The sequence below is a fragment of the Hermetia illucens genome, chromosome 4, assembly GCF_905115235.1.
Source record: "Hermetia illucens chromosome 4, iHerIll2.2.curated.20191125, whole genome shotgun sequence".
In the NCBI taxonomy this organism is placed as follows: domain Eukaryota; kingdom Metazoa; phylum Arthropoda; class Insecta; order Diptera; family Stratiomyidae; genus Hermetia; species Hermetia illucens.
The window spans coordinates 1,977,544-1,994,223 of NC_051852.1; the positions used below are offsets into that span (position 1 = coordinate 1,977,544).

Genomic DNA, 16,680 nt, shown 5'->3' on the forward strand with positions numbered 1-16,680 from the left:
CAAAAAAAGCCCAAAGTAGTTGTGTTTAACTATAATGCAAGTGTGGTATCTCTGACGACCAGACCTGACGGTGGAAAGGAGAGGCTTCCTGCGGACCCAAAATTTTCTCGGAGGCCCAGGATATAAATTTCAGTGAAAAAAGGACCATTAGGGTGTCCATATAATTTTCCCCTCAGGCTCGTATTATTTCACCCCGGGACTGGATTTTCTCTCTACTCCGCCCGCCGATGACCGAAAATTATTGAACACAGCTTAATAGAAGTTTCTACCTAAATGCATGTAAACGCCCCTTTAGTCTATCCCCTCATTTATAGATTGGACCAGAGCGAACCAGCGGGTTAACACCCTTTGAATTTGGCGAGAAAACCCTTTATTTCAAAAACGATGAAATAAATAGAAATAAAAAATTCAAAATCATTTCCTCATTTATTAAAATTTTTTATTGTCTGTAAATATGCATATTTCGGCGACTACTGGGTTTATCAGTGCTTTGGGTTTGATTTTCTAGTTTTAATTGTAAAACTATACTAAAACGCTCTAAGGTCAGATTTTTATTAATAACAAATACTCACAACCAGCAATCAACGATTTGGTCACTTATCCAGTATCAGCACGCTGGAGACGGGGCTAATCTTGATAATTTCACCAACGAACATCAAATGGTCTTGTTTTAGCAGTGGAGAGGCCAGTCCGTCGCTGCCACTTTCTGACCCGTGGAAAAGAAGTTTATAACTTTCCAATGATTATCGCCGGATTTACATGGTAGACATTTCCTGAGCCCTAAAAACTTATATTGAGAAAATTCCTCAACCTTTGTTTCGTTTGGTAGCGCGCTCCAGTAGATCAAGTTCGCCACTTTTTTCGTTCATAGGTTTAATCCAAATGAAATCTAGAAGCTCTTGAGTTCCCACCTAATAATTCACTGTTTTGGTCATTCTTTGAATTGTTTCGATGATTAGGTCAATCTAAGTTAGTGAGTTGTCAACAGTGGACATTACATGACTATCCCATCGTAGACACCTTTTTCACAATATTTCCTCAATAGGTGCAACCCCATATTGATCGTGGACGTCTGCCCTCATTTGGATTGTTATCATAGCATTTCATGCCACTGATTCGAAGTAATATCTTCGCCTCCATAAAAGCGAGGCGCCGTTCATTATTTTTAGCAGTCGACCAGCACTTAGAGCCACAAAAGCAGACTAGCATAATGAACCTACGGCAAACTTGGGGTTTGAGAGGTTTGTTCGTGCGTCAGTCGGAAACGGTACCAATTGTGAATCAGCCACTTCGACCAAATTGCGAGTCCCTATTTATATATATTTATTTTGCGGCATAAACCCTTGCATCTATCCAATATTTCAGGATTTCAACTTTACCATGTGAAAGATAATCCCACAATACCATACTATGATATAATACATGTAATGAAATAATCCGCAAAATATAACATCACACTTGCCTTCAAATGGTCATAATTGGTCCTTAAACTAAACATTCTCAGCAACCCCTAAGTATACCCACTCCTGATTTTTCGACGATCTATTGCATTAGACATTCAGGCAATTCATCAACTTTATTAACGTTGTGCGCAATCGCTTCAGAGATTAGATTGGAATCTCGTCAGACAGATCAGATCTAATAAATTGCAAATGAAATCCTTTGATCCCGAGGATGCTTTTAATATTAAAATTATCGCCTGACAAAGTGAAGAATCGTAGGACTCACTTTGCTGAGACAAAATTATTCCACTTCTCATTATGGGTTTTGTTTGCAATGACATGACCGAGGCCTTCTTCCTTAAAGTCCATGTTTCAAAATTCTTAGCATCTTACCACTCACCCTTAAGTAATAAAGGACATCCGCTAACACAAAGTCATAATATTTCGACACCTTTTCCATCTAATATTTCAAAATTTCTTGAAAAACTTCAATCTTATGATGGACAAATTTCATCACAGCCACCTTTTCGTTCAAGTAGTCCTAGTTGAACTTCACCATGACATCGAAACCTATCATGCAACCACTTGGTATCAAGCTGATTTAATGGGACCTTAATGACTAATCTGTGTACAAATAGGAGTCACATAACAACAAATTGCCTCATTCACGATGAAATATCAAGTCAACAAGTTCGATTACGATTACCGCAACCTCATTTCGTTCAGAGTGGAAGCATCAAAAAAAAAAAACCCGAAGTGGATGGATCCATGATGCAGCCCTCTGGAAGGTCTGCATGTAACCAGACACTTAGCTAAATTCTTCGTGAAATAAGTTATTAGTAATTTTAACGCCCTGTTAACTGATATGCCTTCCTGTGTCGTCAGAAAAACCATCTGGCCTTTTTTTTGAAAATGAGAATGAGATTGGAATTGTCTCTATTGATAGTCTGATGTGTGATATGTGATCCGATTTGGTATTTCCATTTTCGAAGCTGTCTATAATGTTTATTAACCCTTCATGCTTAGGATTTACATACACTGAAACTGAATATTGAGCATCCTTTGGGGAACACATTACTATTCATTATGAGTGAAAGAGCAGAATCTTCAGGTTGGAAACAACCCCTACTTTAATTTGTAATTTATAATAAATAGCATTTAATGGCAGTTCAGTAATGTTGTTGCCCATCATCTCTCGCTTTTTGAAATACATAAATTGAGGTTGGTCTGAACAAAACTTCACTTGAATGGAAAACTATAGGTGCAGCAGGCTCTATAACTGCGTTTAACTGCATCCGATATTCTATAGTGTTCCAGTAAAAAAATCTCCTGAATAGAGTGCATGATACTAAGGCTACCTACGACATATGTACATATGAAAATGGATTTGCTTCATCGATCTGATTTCACTCATTCATGCTGTTCACGGGGTTAACAAATTATCTCCCATTCTCATATTACAATCTGAATCTATGAACAAATGCAAAAATAGCTGGGAACTATCCTCTACTTATCGGCATATGTGTCAATATTGAGTGGTCGCTATCAGCGTAATTAGCTTTTTCAACTGGATCAAATTTATTTTATACGCTAAAGACTATCCACTTAGCAAGTGCTCAAATAGCCTCAAGAGTTATTGGCCAGAAGGCACAAAAAGGCGACTGCCTCCGCTCTGCGTGTTGCCTTGTAATAATTGTGTAAAATTTGATTAGGCCTCGAGATGCGGATCTATAACTTGACTAGTTGCTGGTGTCTGCCCTTATTTTACGCAAAACCCAACACTCAAGCAGGAATCACTTCTTACCCTATCCATTCCTCCCAGCTCCGGGGTGGAATTCGGTTAGGAAGCTGATATGGCACTACCACGCCATATCAAATTGAAACCGGAGCAAGCCGTTCGATAATCTCGTGCATGCGGTCGGATTATTGACATTCGAACAGATGTCCGCCCTCAGGGCTCATGCCTATGTACATCATATTTTATTCTGTGTTTCTACAGGAACTACAAAACACCCTCTTAGCGGGTAGAATAAACACACTCGGCAGGGGTTACTTTCTCAATGCTCCTTGGACTATGACTTAATTTTTCCTAGTGTAAATTTAATCGGAAGTATTTGATATGAAATTAATTCCGGTGGAATGTACCGGATAATATGATATATCCTTGGTATCTTTGTAAGTAAGGCAACTAAAAAAAGGACTACGTAATGAGATCGTGCACTTCGTCTGTTATACTCATTTCTCAAATTGTTGGTTTCGAAAGGAACCGAAAACGAAACTTCATTGATTTTAAAATAATATCTCATATTTTATAGATATTTAGGTATACTAACATCCTTTTTTTGCATTTTTCCAGATTCTTCCTCAAATTCTTTTTGAAATGCAATCAAAATTGCCTAAAAAATGCGGGGAATCCACGTGATATGCGCCGATTTCAGGTATGTACTCTTTAAAAATATTGAAAAATTATCACTTAATTAGCTTAAGTAAAAATGAAAACTTCAGTACAAAAATTGCGAAAAAGATACTTTTAAGATTTCGGAACATGGCTGAATCTCTCTAGAGACCTGTTTTCGTTAAACTCCAAGGGCCGATAGTCTGGTTTATCAGAAACAATAGTTGATTAGCACCTGCAACATTAGGGCTACCGCAAGGAGGTGACCTTAGAAGTCAGTGGATATGAGAGAAACACAAGAACTTAGAATCGCATAAATGCATAATTATAATGCGTTTCGTATCTTTAGTGCTACCTGTAACGCAGCGGGTGTAAATGTTCGCTAAGTTCTTGAAAAAGGACACCCTGAAACCTTTTTCAACATTGTTACATAAATTTTTTTGTTGAAATAACAGAAGCATGATTCTCAGAAATAACACTAACAATTATCAATTAAAAATCCAAATTGACAACTAATTAATATCTACAAATAAACAAGTTGAGGAAAGTATTTCCTTTTATTGACTACAAAATAAATGTTTGTTCATAATCTCATCAGTGTGTTGTCTTCACCTTGCAAACTGATAAAAGGAACAATTGATTCCTGAAATATAGTGGTTGCTCGAACGAGAGTATTCGCAATTAATAAGAAGATACTCCTATTTTTTTATGTATGGGCTTAAAAATCTTTAAAATACTCTGCAGATTGTAGCAATCTGTGAGATTCTCACTGGTAAATTCAGTAGAAGATCGAAGGGAGTCCATTCCGCGATGGCATACAATCCCTCACCGTATAAGGTCCTATATGCGCTGCACAGCCTTAGCACGATTGACCGGAATATCGAACTCGCCCTTCTCCAGTGCACCGCGTTTTCCATTGCTCGTACCCAGACAGGTGCCACGTATAGCGGAATGGATTTCAGCACCCCTTCGATAAACAGCTGACGACTATATTTAGGCCGTCCAATACTATGCATCATCCATGCTAGGGATGAACTAGTCTTTGCTACCTTTTCTCGTGCATAGTTCTAGTGCTCCTTGAAACCCAACTTGGCATCAACCATTAGCCTTAGGTACCTAATGGTTGATTCTAAGAAGACCAACCCTGATTTTGACAGCATTTTTTTCTTGCAATTAGTAATAAGGATCGCTTCAGTCTTTTCGTATACCAAGTACATTTGCTTTGATAGCATGAGTGGTTTCACTTCCATAAAAATCTAAGTCCTCTGAATGTTTCGCAACTACCACCACCACCAAGTCCAGTGAAAAACCAATCAACTTTACCTTCCTTGACACACCAAAGACCATGCACTCCATCAAACATTATATTTTACAGCAGGGGGCCCAATACAGAACCTTGAGGAACATTTTATTCTTCCAGTCTGTCATCTGTCTCGTATCAAAGAAATCTTTTCGAGAAGTAACTCTTGATTATCCAAGCTAAGTAACCAGCGGCATCCAGTTAAATTAGGGAGCCTGTGGCTGAGTTAACGCCATCCTTGATACCTAGTACCATCACCGCGCAGTGCTTACCAATGGCCTATGTCTGCCAAGCCAGACCCATCGACAGTAGACCTGGCTCGCCGAAACTCATACTCCCGCTCCCAAAGACCACTAGCAAGCTAGACGAACGGAAGCAACCTCTTATATTATATATCACCCCCAAGACCTTCCCCATAATTTCTAAAGGACGGATGAGGCGATAGGAAGATATTAAACTGTTGACTGACATCCACTTTTTTCGTTTTGTGGTGATTATTTTCAAAAGTCGCAGGCACGCCATTTGCGATGATTTGTGAATTTCATTATTTTTACGGCCGGCCTCGCGGCTGTCAACCTGCTACTAACAGGTAAGCAAGCCACTGAGGCTGGTGCATTTCGATTCCTGGTGAGTTGCGCTACTTTGGTGTGAAGCTCGGACTAATCGCCGCTTTTTGCACACGATTCTTGATCATTTCATCCTTGTAGGCAGCGGGTTCCTACTTGCTGCCTGCAGCAATCCTGCTTACTTTCCCGGATGGCGTTCTAAAGCCACGTTGAAATAGCCCGTAATAATTTTAAGGCTATGATCTCTCGCGTCCAACACCAATCTTTCTAGCAGCTCCTCATATTACGCTGCTGTCGTACAAAGAGGAGCGAAGTAGAGGTAAATGTGGACGCCGTTGACATTTGCCCTTACAAAGCCCCTCCCAGATTTGCCATTGTTTCTCGCATAGCTTGCCTTCTGTATACCCATAAGGTCGCATTCCCAGATGTATCATTCTGCCACGTAACACTACCGCAATTTCGACAAGGTTCGCAGGTTGTCACGACGTCCACATTCCACTCTCAAATGGTTTGTTAGAAGAGGTCTTGAACTGCCTTGCAATGGTTGAGATTGAGTTGTATTAACCTCATTTAGCTAGTCATCCACCCCCTCTTTTCCTTTACACAATATGCACGGTGGATTTCCAGTACGATCTTTGAAAAAATGGGCCCCTTTTCCATACTTCTCAAGTGGTTAATTATACCCTTAGCGTAACACAGACATTATCTCGTGAAGTAACCGCGCCGAACCCCTAACCCACGGTTGTCATATTTTGTTTCCGAAATTTCACTTCTGCTTGCTCACCTAGCACTTTTTCACCTGGCGGCGAGAAATACCCGGTCTAAAATTAGATACACTCTCTGGGAGCCCCTAATACAGCTCACACGAAGCTTGTCAGTTTAGGATCCACTTCACTTCACTTCACTTTCAGAAGAATGCCGGCCAAGGAGGTATCTACCTTTTTAGAAATAATTGTTATTTTTGGAAGGATTCCCCTTTTTTTCTTTTTGCGACTTTTTGCCGCCCACCTTGTCCATTGGTCGGGTTTGGGAAGTGCCGATTCGTCCCCTTTTGCCAATGGTGAGGCCCTGTCCGGGGAATTACCAACTTTCCTCGAAATTTTCACTTATACCCTCCCTACTCCATTTCTCGCGTTCTCGCCTACATTATGTTACCTTTGAATTGAGCTATTGCGAGGATCTGAATTTAAAAAAAAAGTTGTTCATTGTCTCATTTGAATTGCCATGCACAACTCCAATGAAAGGGGTTTAAACTAGCAACCTCCCACCCCCTCTCCTTGCGTATGGCCTCCTTCCATTTATTTCAGTCTTTCAAGAAGAACAATGTTGACAGGTGTTCGTTAGACCAGCAATCAGCCAGACAATGTTCTCTGTGTGCTTATACGGGGGAGGTTCAATAAGTAGCCGTGTTGGAAGTAGCAGGAATTCATAACGAAACTCATTCAGTTTGGATGCGACAGCTCCAGATGAATGTACTGGTGCGTTATAGTGTTGAAACAGCACTTTCTTTTTCGCCAAATGCGGTCGTGTCTGCTTTAATTTTTTGTCGAAGCGGTCCAATAATTTGCTGTAGTATTGTCAAGAGGTGGTTCTTCCTTTTTCTAAAAAATCCATGAGGATGACGCCGTTCGCATCACAAAAAATCGTCGCCATGGCCTTACCGGCCCATAAGACCATCTCCGCCTTCTGTGGAACAGATTCACCGGGAGAAACCCATTATTTTGATTGTTTTTTAGTTTTTGATGAGAATGAAGAATCCAGATTTCATCAACGATGACAACTGCTTGGGATCTCGCTTAAATTGCTTCAAACACTGCTTCGAAATTAACAGTCGCATTCGCTTGTTGTTCATCGTGAGCAATCGCGACCCCATCGAGCCGACAATTTTTTCATCTCCAACTTATCATGCTTATCATGTAAAATATTAATTGCCGTTTCGGTTGGCACACCTACGGTCTCTGGTTCTTCGCGAACTTTCGTTCGTCGATCAGCGAGAACCATGTCATAGACTTTTTGAATGAGACCTTTGGTAATCACATCTGCCGGGCGTCCTGGTCGCTTCTCATCAAAAACGGATTTTCGCCCAAGTTTAAATTCGTTGTAGTCATAGATGGCGAACTGTCCCCATAAACAACATCTGCATTTTTCCCACCCAAAAACAGAAAGCAAATTACCGAACAATACTGCTCTTTACCCATCTTAATGAAGATCACGAAACACGTCTTACTCGAATGGCTGCCAAATTCAAACTGACCTATCAATCTGAAATCTCTCTCTGAAATTTGTTTTGCCGTCGTTTGACAGATGGCACCACGCGACAATAACATCAACTTCCCTCAGGAGCGTCTTCTGTCGTCAAACACGGGTACCTTAGTTTTAAGTTTTTTTTTTTTTTTTATTTTCATAGTGGCTTACTTCTAATACATTATTAATTACATTCTAGCTTAAATATTAAGCTTAACTAACTTAACTTTATTTCAATGGGTGGCTATTACAATTGTTTGGCCTACCCGACCTTCTGTGTAAATTTTTACTTTAATTGTATTACTTTTAATACATAAATCTTCACAATTATTTTGACTGATCTGCATTATTTCAAAGACTGCGCTTGCACTAAAAGCGCCAGAAGGCATCACTTACTTACTTAAAATACTTAAAACTAACTAAGTCTAACTTAATGTAACTTATTCTAACAATAATTACTTAACCTACTATTTACAATAGCACATTACATGTCTTGTGCTTAGCCTCGATGTACCCCTACCAGGCAGGGAGAATCATATAGGGAAAGGATGGCGGGTTTAAGAGCTTCGCTCACTATTTGGCAGGGCCTTAGGAAGTTGGCCAATGGGAAGGTGCTACCCTGTTGGTAGAGTTGCCGGATTAGTGGATTTGGATGATTCTCCGTTCTTTCGAAGAACCGTTCCACCAAGTTGAGAACGAATTCTCGAAGAGGTTGTACCTTGGCGCGCCGATATACCTCGGCGTTTTTTCCAACCTTCTTGGTTTTCCAATTATAGGAAAGACCAGTGCAGTACCTTAATATCCGGCGTTCGAATGCCTCACATTTGGACATGGTTCGGGTGGAGCAAGTGATCCACGTGGGCGCTCCATAGCAGATAATGGGTCTGATCAGGGTCTTGTAGAGAGTCAGTTTGGCCTTGGTGCTGAGTCCTACCTTCTTTCGAAGAAGAAAGTAGATCCTACTGAGTGCACCGCGTGCCTTACCGATAGCGAGCTCAAGATGTGGCTTGAACTTAAGGAGTTCGTGAAGTTTAACTCCTAAGTACTTAATGCTCTGGAAATTGCTCACTATAGTGTTTCCGATCTTCATTTTCAAGCGTTTAGCTTTTCTATGGATTCCTCTAGAACCTAGGTATCTAGCTTTCCTCCGGAAGGTGCAGAATTGCGTTTTGGCCTCATTAATCTTAATGCCCCATGCCAGGTAATATTTGCCAAGGTCTTTCAAGTATCTCTCGACCGCTTTGGCTGCCCTGTTGGGGTGGAGGCTTGAAGCGAAGATGAGAGTATCATCGGCATATTGAACAAGTTCGGTGCCGGGCTCGGGAGTTGGGACGTCAGCCGTGAAGATATTATAAAAGGTGGGTCCAGAAATGGATCCTTGCGGTACTCCCGATGTTACCGACAAGAGATCGGAGAATTCATTCCCCACGCTGACGTAGAAATACCTATCTTTGAAGAAGCTTAGTGCAATTCTAATGATCGGAATTGGGAGCTCAAGATCTATCAGTTTGTATATTAGTCCGTTTACCCATACGGAGTCAAAGGCCTTTTCTAAGTCTAATGCACATGCTACGGTAGGTTTATTATTGACGTTAAGTCTTGCTACGACGGTGTCGTGAAGGTAGCTAAGTGCATGTTGAGTTCCGTGCTTGCTGCGGAACCCGAACTGATGGTTCGGTATAATCTCTTTGAGATTGCAATATTGGACTAGCCCGATTGTCCATGCTCTCTCAAAGAGTTTGCCTAAGTTGGATAGTAATGATACGGGTCTAAAGTTTTTAGGCTCAGTAGAGCCGCCTTTTTTCCGGATCGCAATTATTTTAGCTACTTTCCAGGTGGTGGGAAAGTAGCCATTATTTATGCAGTTATTAAATACTGCCAGCAAAAATTTGATGGAGACTCGGGGAAGTTGCCTAATTACGTAATTAGGAATTTCGTCAGGTCCGGCTGATTTTTTACCGTTTACGTTTGAGGTCAAGGCGGTGAGTTGTGATAAACTCAAGAATTGTTGCGAATCCGTTGGTTTTACCGAGGAGTTCGTTTGGGAGAATGTGACTAATCTCACGGGTACCTAGTGAACCACCCCGGATATATGAGAAGCATATGAAAAGGGGCCGACACTACTACCATAAAGCTCCTAGCCCTCTCTAACATCTGTTTCCAGCATGTCATCACACTCTGAAGCAACACAATCTCAAACGATCGGGCATACGGATTTGATACCAGTAGACGTGTTGATTAGAAGATGAAAATGATAATGGATAAGTCATAAATTAAGAAAGGGTGACAGCTCTACTGGTGACTACCTCATCCAATAGAATCACTATCCCAGAGTAACGGATGAGACGTCAGCCTAAAGACATATAGCGTAGAATAGTATGGAAACAGTGTAGACTTCTCAGAAAGTCCTGTGGTGAGCTGCATATTTTGGCGAACCAGCAGAGATGGTGTCGTCGATGCGCCACAATTTACAAGTTTCCCGAAAGTTGTTTATGCAAATAAGACATATAGGCCTGAAGTATGCCAACCATAGGTTTTTTACCATTTTAGAGAATATCCTTTGAAACAAACTAACATAAAAATCTGTCCCCATTTCAATTGAATACGAAATTTAATGTGATTTTACAATTGCAGGTTGTGATTGCAACACAAGTGAGCGTCGAAGGACCATTACTAGCCATATCCGATAATATGTTTGTACATAATAATTCTAAACATGGTCGTCGAGCAAAACGAATGGATGCAACGGAAGGTACAGGCAATTCTCCCCTGGCCATTACGGGTCATCCCCTTGCGCCTGACAGTACGTACGACGGTCTGTAGCAAATTTATTTTATTTCTTCAAAAAAAAAAAAAAAAACTAAAAGAAAAGTGAAATAAATTATTATCCCTTTTTTAAATTAAAATATTTTATTTATTTTTATTTTATTTAGTTATTTTTATTGTGACACCATCCAATCAGGATGCTAAATGTTCAATTTTTATAGAAACTACAATTGGCGTTGATTAGAGACTTTTTAGTTTACCTTTTTTACCGGTATATTCTGTTAACTTGTGTGCCTACAGATCTAGTCATATAACAGCTCTCATTTGTATATAAATTAAAATGCGCCATGCAAACTTTACACCATTTTTATTCATAAACATTATCAAAGATTACATAGCACAAAATAAACATTTAAGTAAAGAGAAAGCCTCGTCATCATGAAACTCCAAGCTTTCGTATTTTTCATATTTTTGCTGTCAAACAATTTTTTGAGGGTAAACCTCGTTATATCAAATAAAGTTGTCAGTTGTGTTGGTTCATATTTCTAACTCGGACGAATCTAAAAAAATCAAATCACGCTTCCACGCCCGCCAACAAATTAACTTCATTGAAATCGATATGCACTCTCACAGTCGAAGAAAGTCCAAGTCGAAGAAAATTAAACCACATTACCACCCCCGTCCCCAGTTTACTTCAGCGTCGAAGAAGTTCAACCACTCAGTAAAAGAATGCTTAAAAGGAACTTTTCCGAAGAACATCCAAATTAAGTCACGTTTCTTCGCTGTAAAGTTACAAAAACCTTGAACGCAATCACCTCTACCTCCGCCAATTCATCTAGTCAGTCAGCGAGTCAACCAAGAAACCACCCCATTGATTTCCGTTGGGGTCGTCACAATCTGCGAGCATTGCCTTTACCCTCTCCTATTTTTCCTTCTACCATTGTTGCATATCATCCACCCTGAAATCTCAGGTACTTTCCAATTATTTCCGCACAATTTGTACGCAGAGCAGCCATTTAAAGTTGGACTGATGCCAAAGGATCCGAAATTCAATGTCAGCGTTAGCGTCCTGGAATTCTATTTCCGATTTTTAAACATCGTATCTTTCTCGTAGTCTAATCGGTTATTTATGGTAAACCAATTGACGATTAAGTTCAAGCAGTTTTTCCGGCGATTCGTACATTATTGAGACAACAGCAGGATGAGTAGGTTTCCTCAAAGACAGAGGATTTTTTATAGGTATCCTTTCGTAGCCACTATAATGGCGGCGTAAAGGACGACATTTAAAAGTCAATTTTGGCACAGGGAGGAACGTGCCTTTCTTATATCTGTTATATATACAAATATATTCCCCGACCCTCAACCGCAGGATTTCAGGAAACTTTTCCATAGGCTCCTTCGGTTACGAGGTAAAAATTTTAATTTGATTCCTGTTATCGTTTACTTGCTGGCGTTGTCGAGCTGACAGGGGAAAATCTGAAATTAGCATTCAAGATGGGCCAAGATGAATTTCAAGTTCTATTAAGGAAGACAAACCACGGCCCTGCGATAGATACACACCTAGTTCAGACCCATTATTTTCAAACTTTTATTCGGTTTTCGAATTGGAATATTCATTTCTGGTTGTTCTTCTCATTGACGGAACACTATAATTTGTAGAGACTGTTATGCAAGTAAAGAGATTCCTCAGTTAATAAGACTATAATTAGGATATATCCTTCAAGAACTGTGAATAGAGCAAGAAGTTCCCTACAGGTCAACCAAGATATATATCTCAGCGCTTGCATCAGTCAAATAAGTACTGCAAAAAGCATTTTTCCAAATAAAGCGAAAACTTCATCATCATCATCAACGGCGCAACAACCGGTATCCGGTCTAGGCCTACCTTAATAAGGAACTCCAGACATCCCGGTTTTGCGCCGAGGTCCACCAATTCGATATCCCTAAAAGCTGTCTGGCGTCCTGGCTTACGCCATCGCTCCATCTTAGGCAGGGTCTGCCTCGTCTTCTTTTTCTACCATAGATATTGCCCTTATAGACTTTCCGGGTGGGATCATCCTCATCCATACGGATTAAGTGAGCCGCCCACCATAACCTATTGAGCCGGATTTTATCCACAACCGGACGGTCAAGGCATCGCTCATAGATTTCGTCATTGTGAAGGCTACGGAATCGTCCATCCTCATGTAGGGGGCCAAAAATTCTTCGGAGGATTCTTCTCTCGAACGCGGCCAAGAGTTCGCAATTTTTCTTGCTAAGAACCCAAGTTTCCGAGGAATACATGAGGACTGGCAAGAGCTTTGACCCTATGGTGAGACGTTTCGAGCGGAACAGTTTTTGTAAGCTAGAATAGACTCTGTTGGCAGCCAACAACCAACATGTTCTTCCCATGATGTCAATATCGTCAGCATAGGCCAATAGTTAGGTGGACTTAAAAAGGATCGTACTCCTTGCGTTTAAACCAGCATCACGGATCACATATTCAAGGGCCAGGTTAAAGAGGACGCATGATAGGGCATCCCCTTGTCGTAGACCGTTGTTGATGTCGAATGGTCTTAAGAGTGATCCTGCTGATTTTATCTGGCCTCGCACATTGGTCAGGGTCAGCCTAGTCAGTGTTATCAATTTCGTCGGGATACCGAATTCTCTCATGGCCGTGTACAATTTTACCCTCGCTATGCTATCATAGGCGGCTTTAAAGTCGATGAATAGATGGTGCAACTGTTGTCCATATTCCAACAGTTTTCCATAGCTTGCCGCAGAGAGAAAATCTGATCTGTTGCTGATTTGCCTGGAGTGAAGCCTCTTTGGTATGGGCCAATGATGTTCTGGGCGTATGGGGCTATCCGGCGTAGCAAGATAGCGGAGAATATCTTATAGATGCTACTCAGCAACGTGATACCTCTATAACTGCTGCACTATGTGATATTCCCCTTTTATGTATGAGACAGATAATGCCAATTGTCAGGCATTGATTCGCTGTCCCATACCTTGAGCACAAGTTGATGAGCCACTTGGTGTAACTGGTCGCCTCCATATTTAACCAATTCGGCTGTAATTCCATCGGCTCCTGGCGGCTTATGATTTTTTAGCCGATGAACTGCACGGACTGTTTCTCCTAAACTTGGTGGTGGCAGTATTTGTCCGTCGTCTTCAGTTGGCGGGACCTCCAACTCGCCGATGTTCTGATTGTTCAGTAGTTCATCAAAGTACTCAACCCATCGTTCCAATATGCCCATTCTGTCGGAAATCAGATTTCCCTCTTTGTCTCGGCAGGATGAGCATCGAGGTGTATAAGGCTTCATCCTGCTGACTTGTTGGTAAAACGTCCGCGCCTGGTGCGGTTGCTCCCTATACTTTTCTAGTTCACAGACTTGTTGGTTTTCCCAGGCTTCCTTTTTCCGTCTGTGAAGTCGCTTCCCCGCTCGACGAAGTTCGTGATAAGTCTCTGCGCGAGCCCGCGTTCTTTGAGAATGCAATATTACTCGGTATGCTGCATTCTTCCGTTCCGTTGCTAGCTTCTGCATCATTCATCGTCAAACCAGCCGTTCCGATTCCTTTTGCGGCTGGGGCCAAGTATGTTTGTGGCCGTATCCATGATAACGTTCTTCAGGTGGTTGTAAAGATCATTTGTTGATGCTTCGTCTCCAGGTCCTCTGTTGACTGCGGTCATTGCGGCATCCATTTCCCTCTTATAGGTGTCACGGAGGGCTGTGTTGTGGATGGCTTCAGTGTTAACTCTCACCTGATTGTCAGAGGGGATTCTAGGTGGTATTGTTATTCGAGCTCGGAGCACCATGCCAACGAGATAGTGATCCGAGTCTATATTGGCCCCCCTATATGTTCTGACATTCATCAAGGCCGAGAGGTGGCGGCGTTCGATCAACACGTGGTCAATTTGGTTGAAAGTGGTCCCGTCTGGAGAGGCCCATGTATGATTGTGAGCCGCATTCCGCGCAAACCAGGTACTTCCAACAACCATTTCGTGTGACCCTGCTAATTGAATAATCCGCAGTCCGTTATCATTTGTTTTTTCGTGTAAGCTATGGGAACCAACGTATCGCCTGAACATGGGCTCCTTCCCTACTTGGCTGTTAAAATCCCCAAGTATGATTTTGATATCATATCTGGGGCAGGCTTCGAGGGTTCGTTCTACTGCCTCGTAGAAGGTGTGCTTCTCCGACTCTGCAGTCTCTTCTGTAGGGGCGTGAACGTTAATGAGGCTTATATTTCTAAACTTGCCTCGCAAGCGCAGAGTGCATAGCCATTCGCTTATGTTTTCAAAGCCGATAATAGCAGGTTTCATTTTTTCGCTGACTAAGAAACCTACTCCGAGCACATGGTTTACTGTATGGCCACTATAATATATGGTGTAGCGGCTCTTCTCCAGGAAACCGGCCCCTGTCCGACGCATCTCCTGTAACGCTGTTACATCAGCCCTATATTGGGACAGGGTATCGGCTAGCTGCTCATCAGCTTCATCTCTGTGCAGGGAGCGCACGTTCCATGAGAAAATGCGCAAATCGTTATTCCGTTGCCGTTGCCGGGTTCGTCGTTGTATAATCCGTCCAGTCCGAGGCTCCTGTTGTGGCTTCGTAACAGGTTGTTTTCCGTGTAGGGTTGTCAGCCCTACCCAACCCCCAACCTGGAGGACCAGTTGGTACAATTTGTCCCGTTTTTAGGCGCGGGAGACTCGCCTTCATCCTTCTCCCAGCGGTCACCACGTGGAGGTGGAGATAGGGTTTGGTAGTAGAGCTGTTGGTGTTGGTTCAGCAGGCATTTCCCAGGTTTTATGCTCCATCGTGGGCACCAATCCACGATTCGCACTGGAACCTATACTACCCTTTGACCACTAAAGGGAAAACGTACAATTCCCTTTCAGGATAATACAGTACTTCATAGAGTATCTACACCATACAAATGCAAAAAGATACAGTAACCTTCAGAAACCTATCCAACCAAACAATACTTCTTATCGAAACATGCGATTATGATCATTTGTTTCCATGCGCTCAACAGAAAGGACACGAAACACTTGGACACATAAGCATATAAAAAAATTACCATGAATGAACAGCGTCATGTATCTGAAATGAGCTTGCAGAGGAGAAACATAATAAGAACGCCTTAGCTCGTGGCCAACTTTCAATATGTAGTTAATGGGAGAACAGAACCAATTTCCTATGACAAACTCATCCAATGGATTTTTCACACTTTCGCATTGCACGCACGAATCTAGCACAGAAATACAACCACGCATACGAACAAAAGGACGATAAGGATTACCCCCGCCCGTTGTCAGAATTTCCGTTCACATTCTATCGCCTGGGATGAAATTGTTTATATGAACCCGAGGAGTCCAGTTCCGAGGGTTAATATCTATCCGTTCCCAGTGTATATCCATTTCGAAATGCCATGTAGCTTCTGAGTCGTCACACTTTCGAACGTCCTTGTGGAAACACAAGCATCCAGACACGGTGGTCAGCGTATACCTATCCACTAAGGCGTTTATATTTTTCCTTTCCTTGTTATCCTTTTTTATTGCTTATAAACAAAAAATGTCATATAAGATACCCGAAACACAGCTCGAAATCACCCATCCTGATAAATGAAAAGGATAGACAAAACCCCTGTACTTATAAAGTATCGATAGACCTCAACGTTCAGGGGGTGGAACAAGGAAGCCGAGTTTGTCAACAAATAGTAAATCTTGTGGAAAATGGAGGGACTAATTTAGGGAGAATACCAAGAGCTAAACAATTGCAGTTTCACGCAAAACATATTAAATATCTTCTGGCTGACATCGATACCTTCAACATGTCCCCTCCACGAGTACTCCAACGTCGCTAGTATCTCCTTTTTTTCTCTATTTTCTTCCAGGATGTTTTCTTATCTCATTCTTATCATGACGAGGCTTTCATTTTAATCTCATACTCGAATATCATCAACAAAAAACTACGTTTCTAC

At 41.6% G+C, this 16,680-nt stretch overlaps 1 protein-coding gene across 3 annotated transcripts in view; it reads left to right on the forward strand.

Moving 5' to 3' along the window:
- LOC119654874 (transcription factor collier) overlaps positions 1–16,680 on the forward strand; it is a 177,982-nt gene that overhangs the window by 145,063 nt on the left and 16,239 nt on the right. For 2 of the 3 annotated variants that reach the window (XM_038060471.1, XM_038060470.1), the window contains exons 6-7: positions 3,799–3,880; positions 10,582–10,699. In XM_038060471.1, the coding sequence (XP_037916399.1) occupies positions 3,799–3,880; positions 10,582–10,699 (200 nt within the window). Of the gene's footprint in view, positions 1–3,798; positions 3,881–10,581; positions 10,763–16,680 lie in introns of all 3 variants that reach the window. The other variant, XM_038060469.1, reaches the window with a different exon arrangement.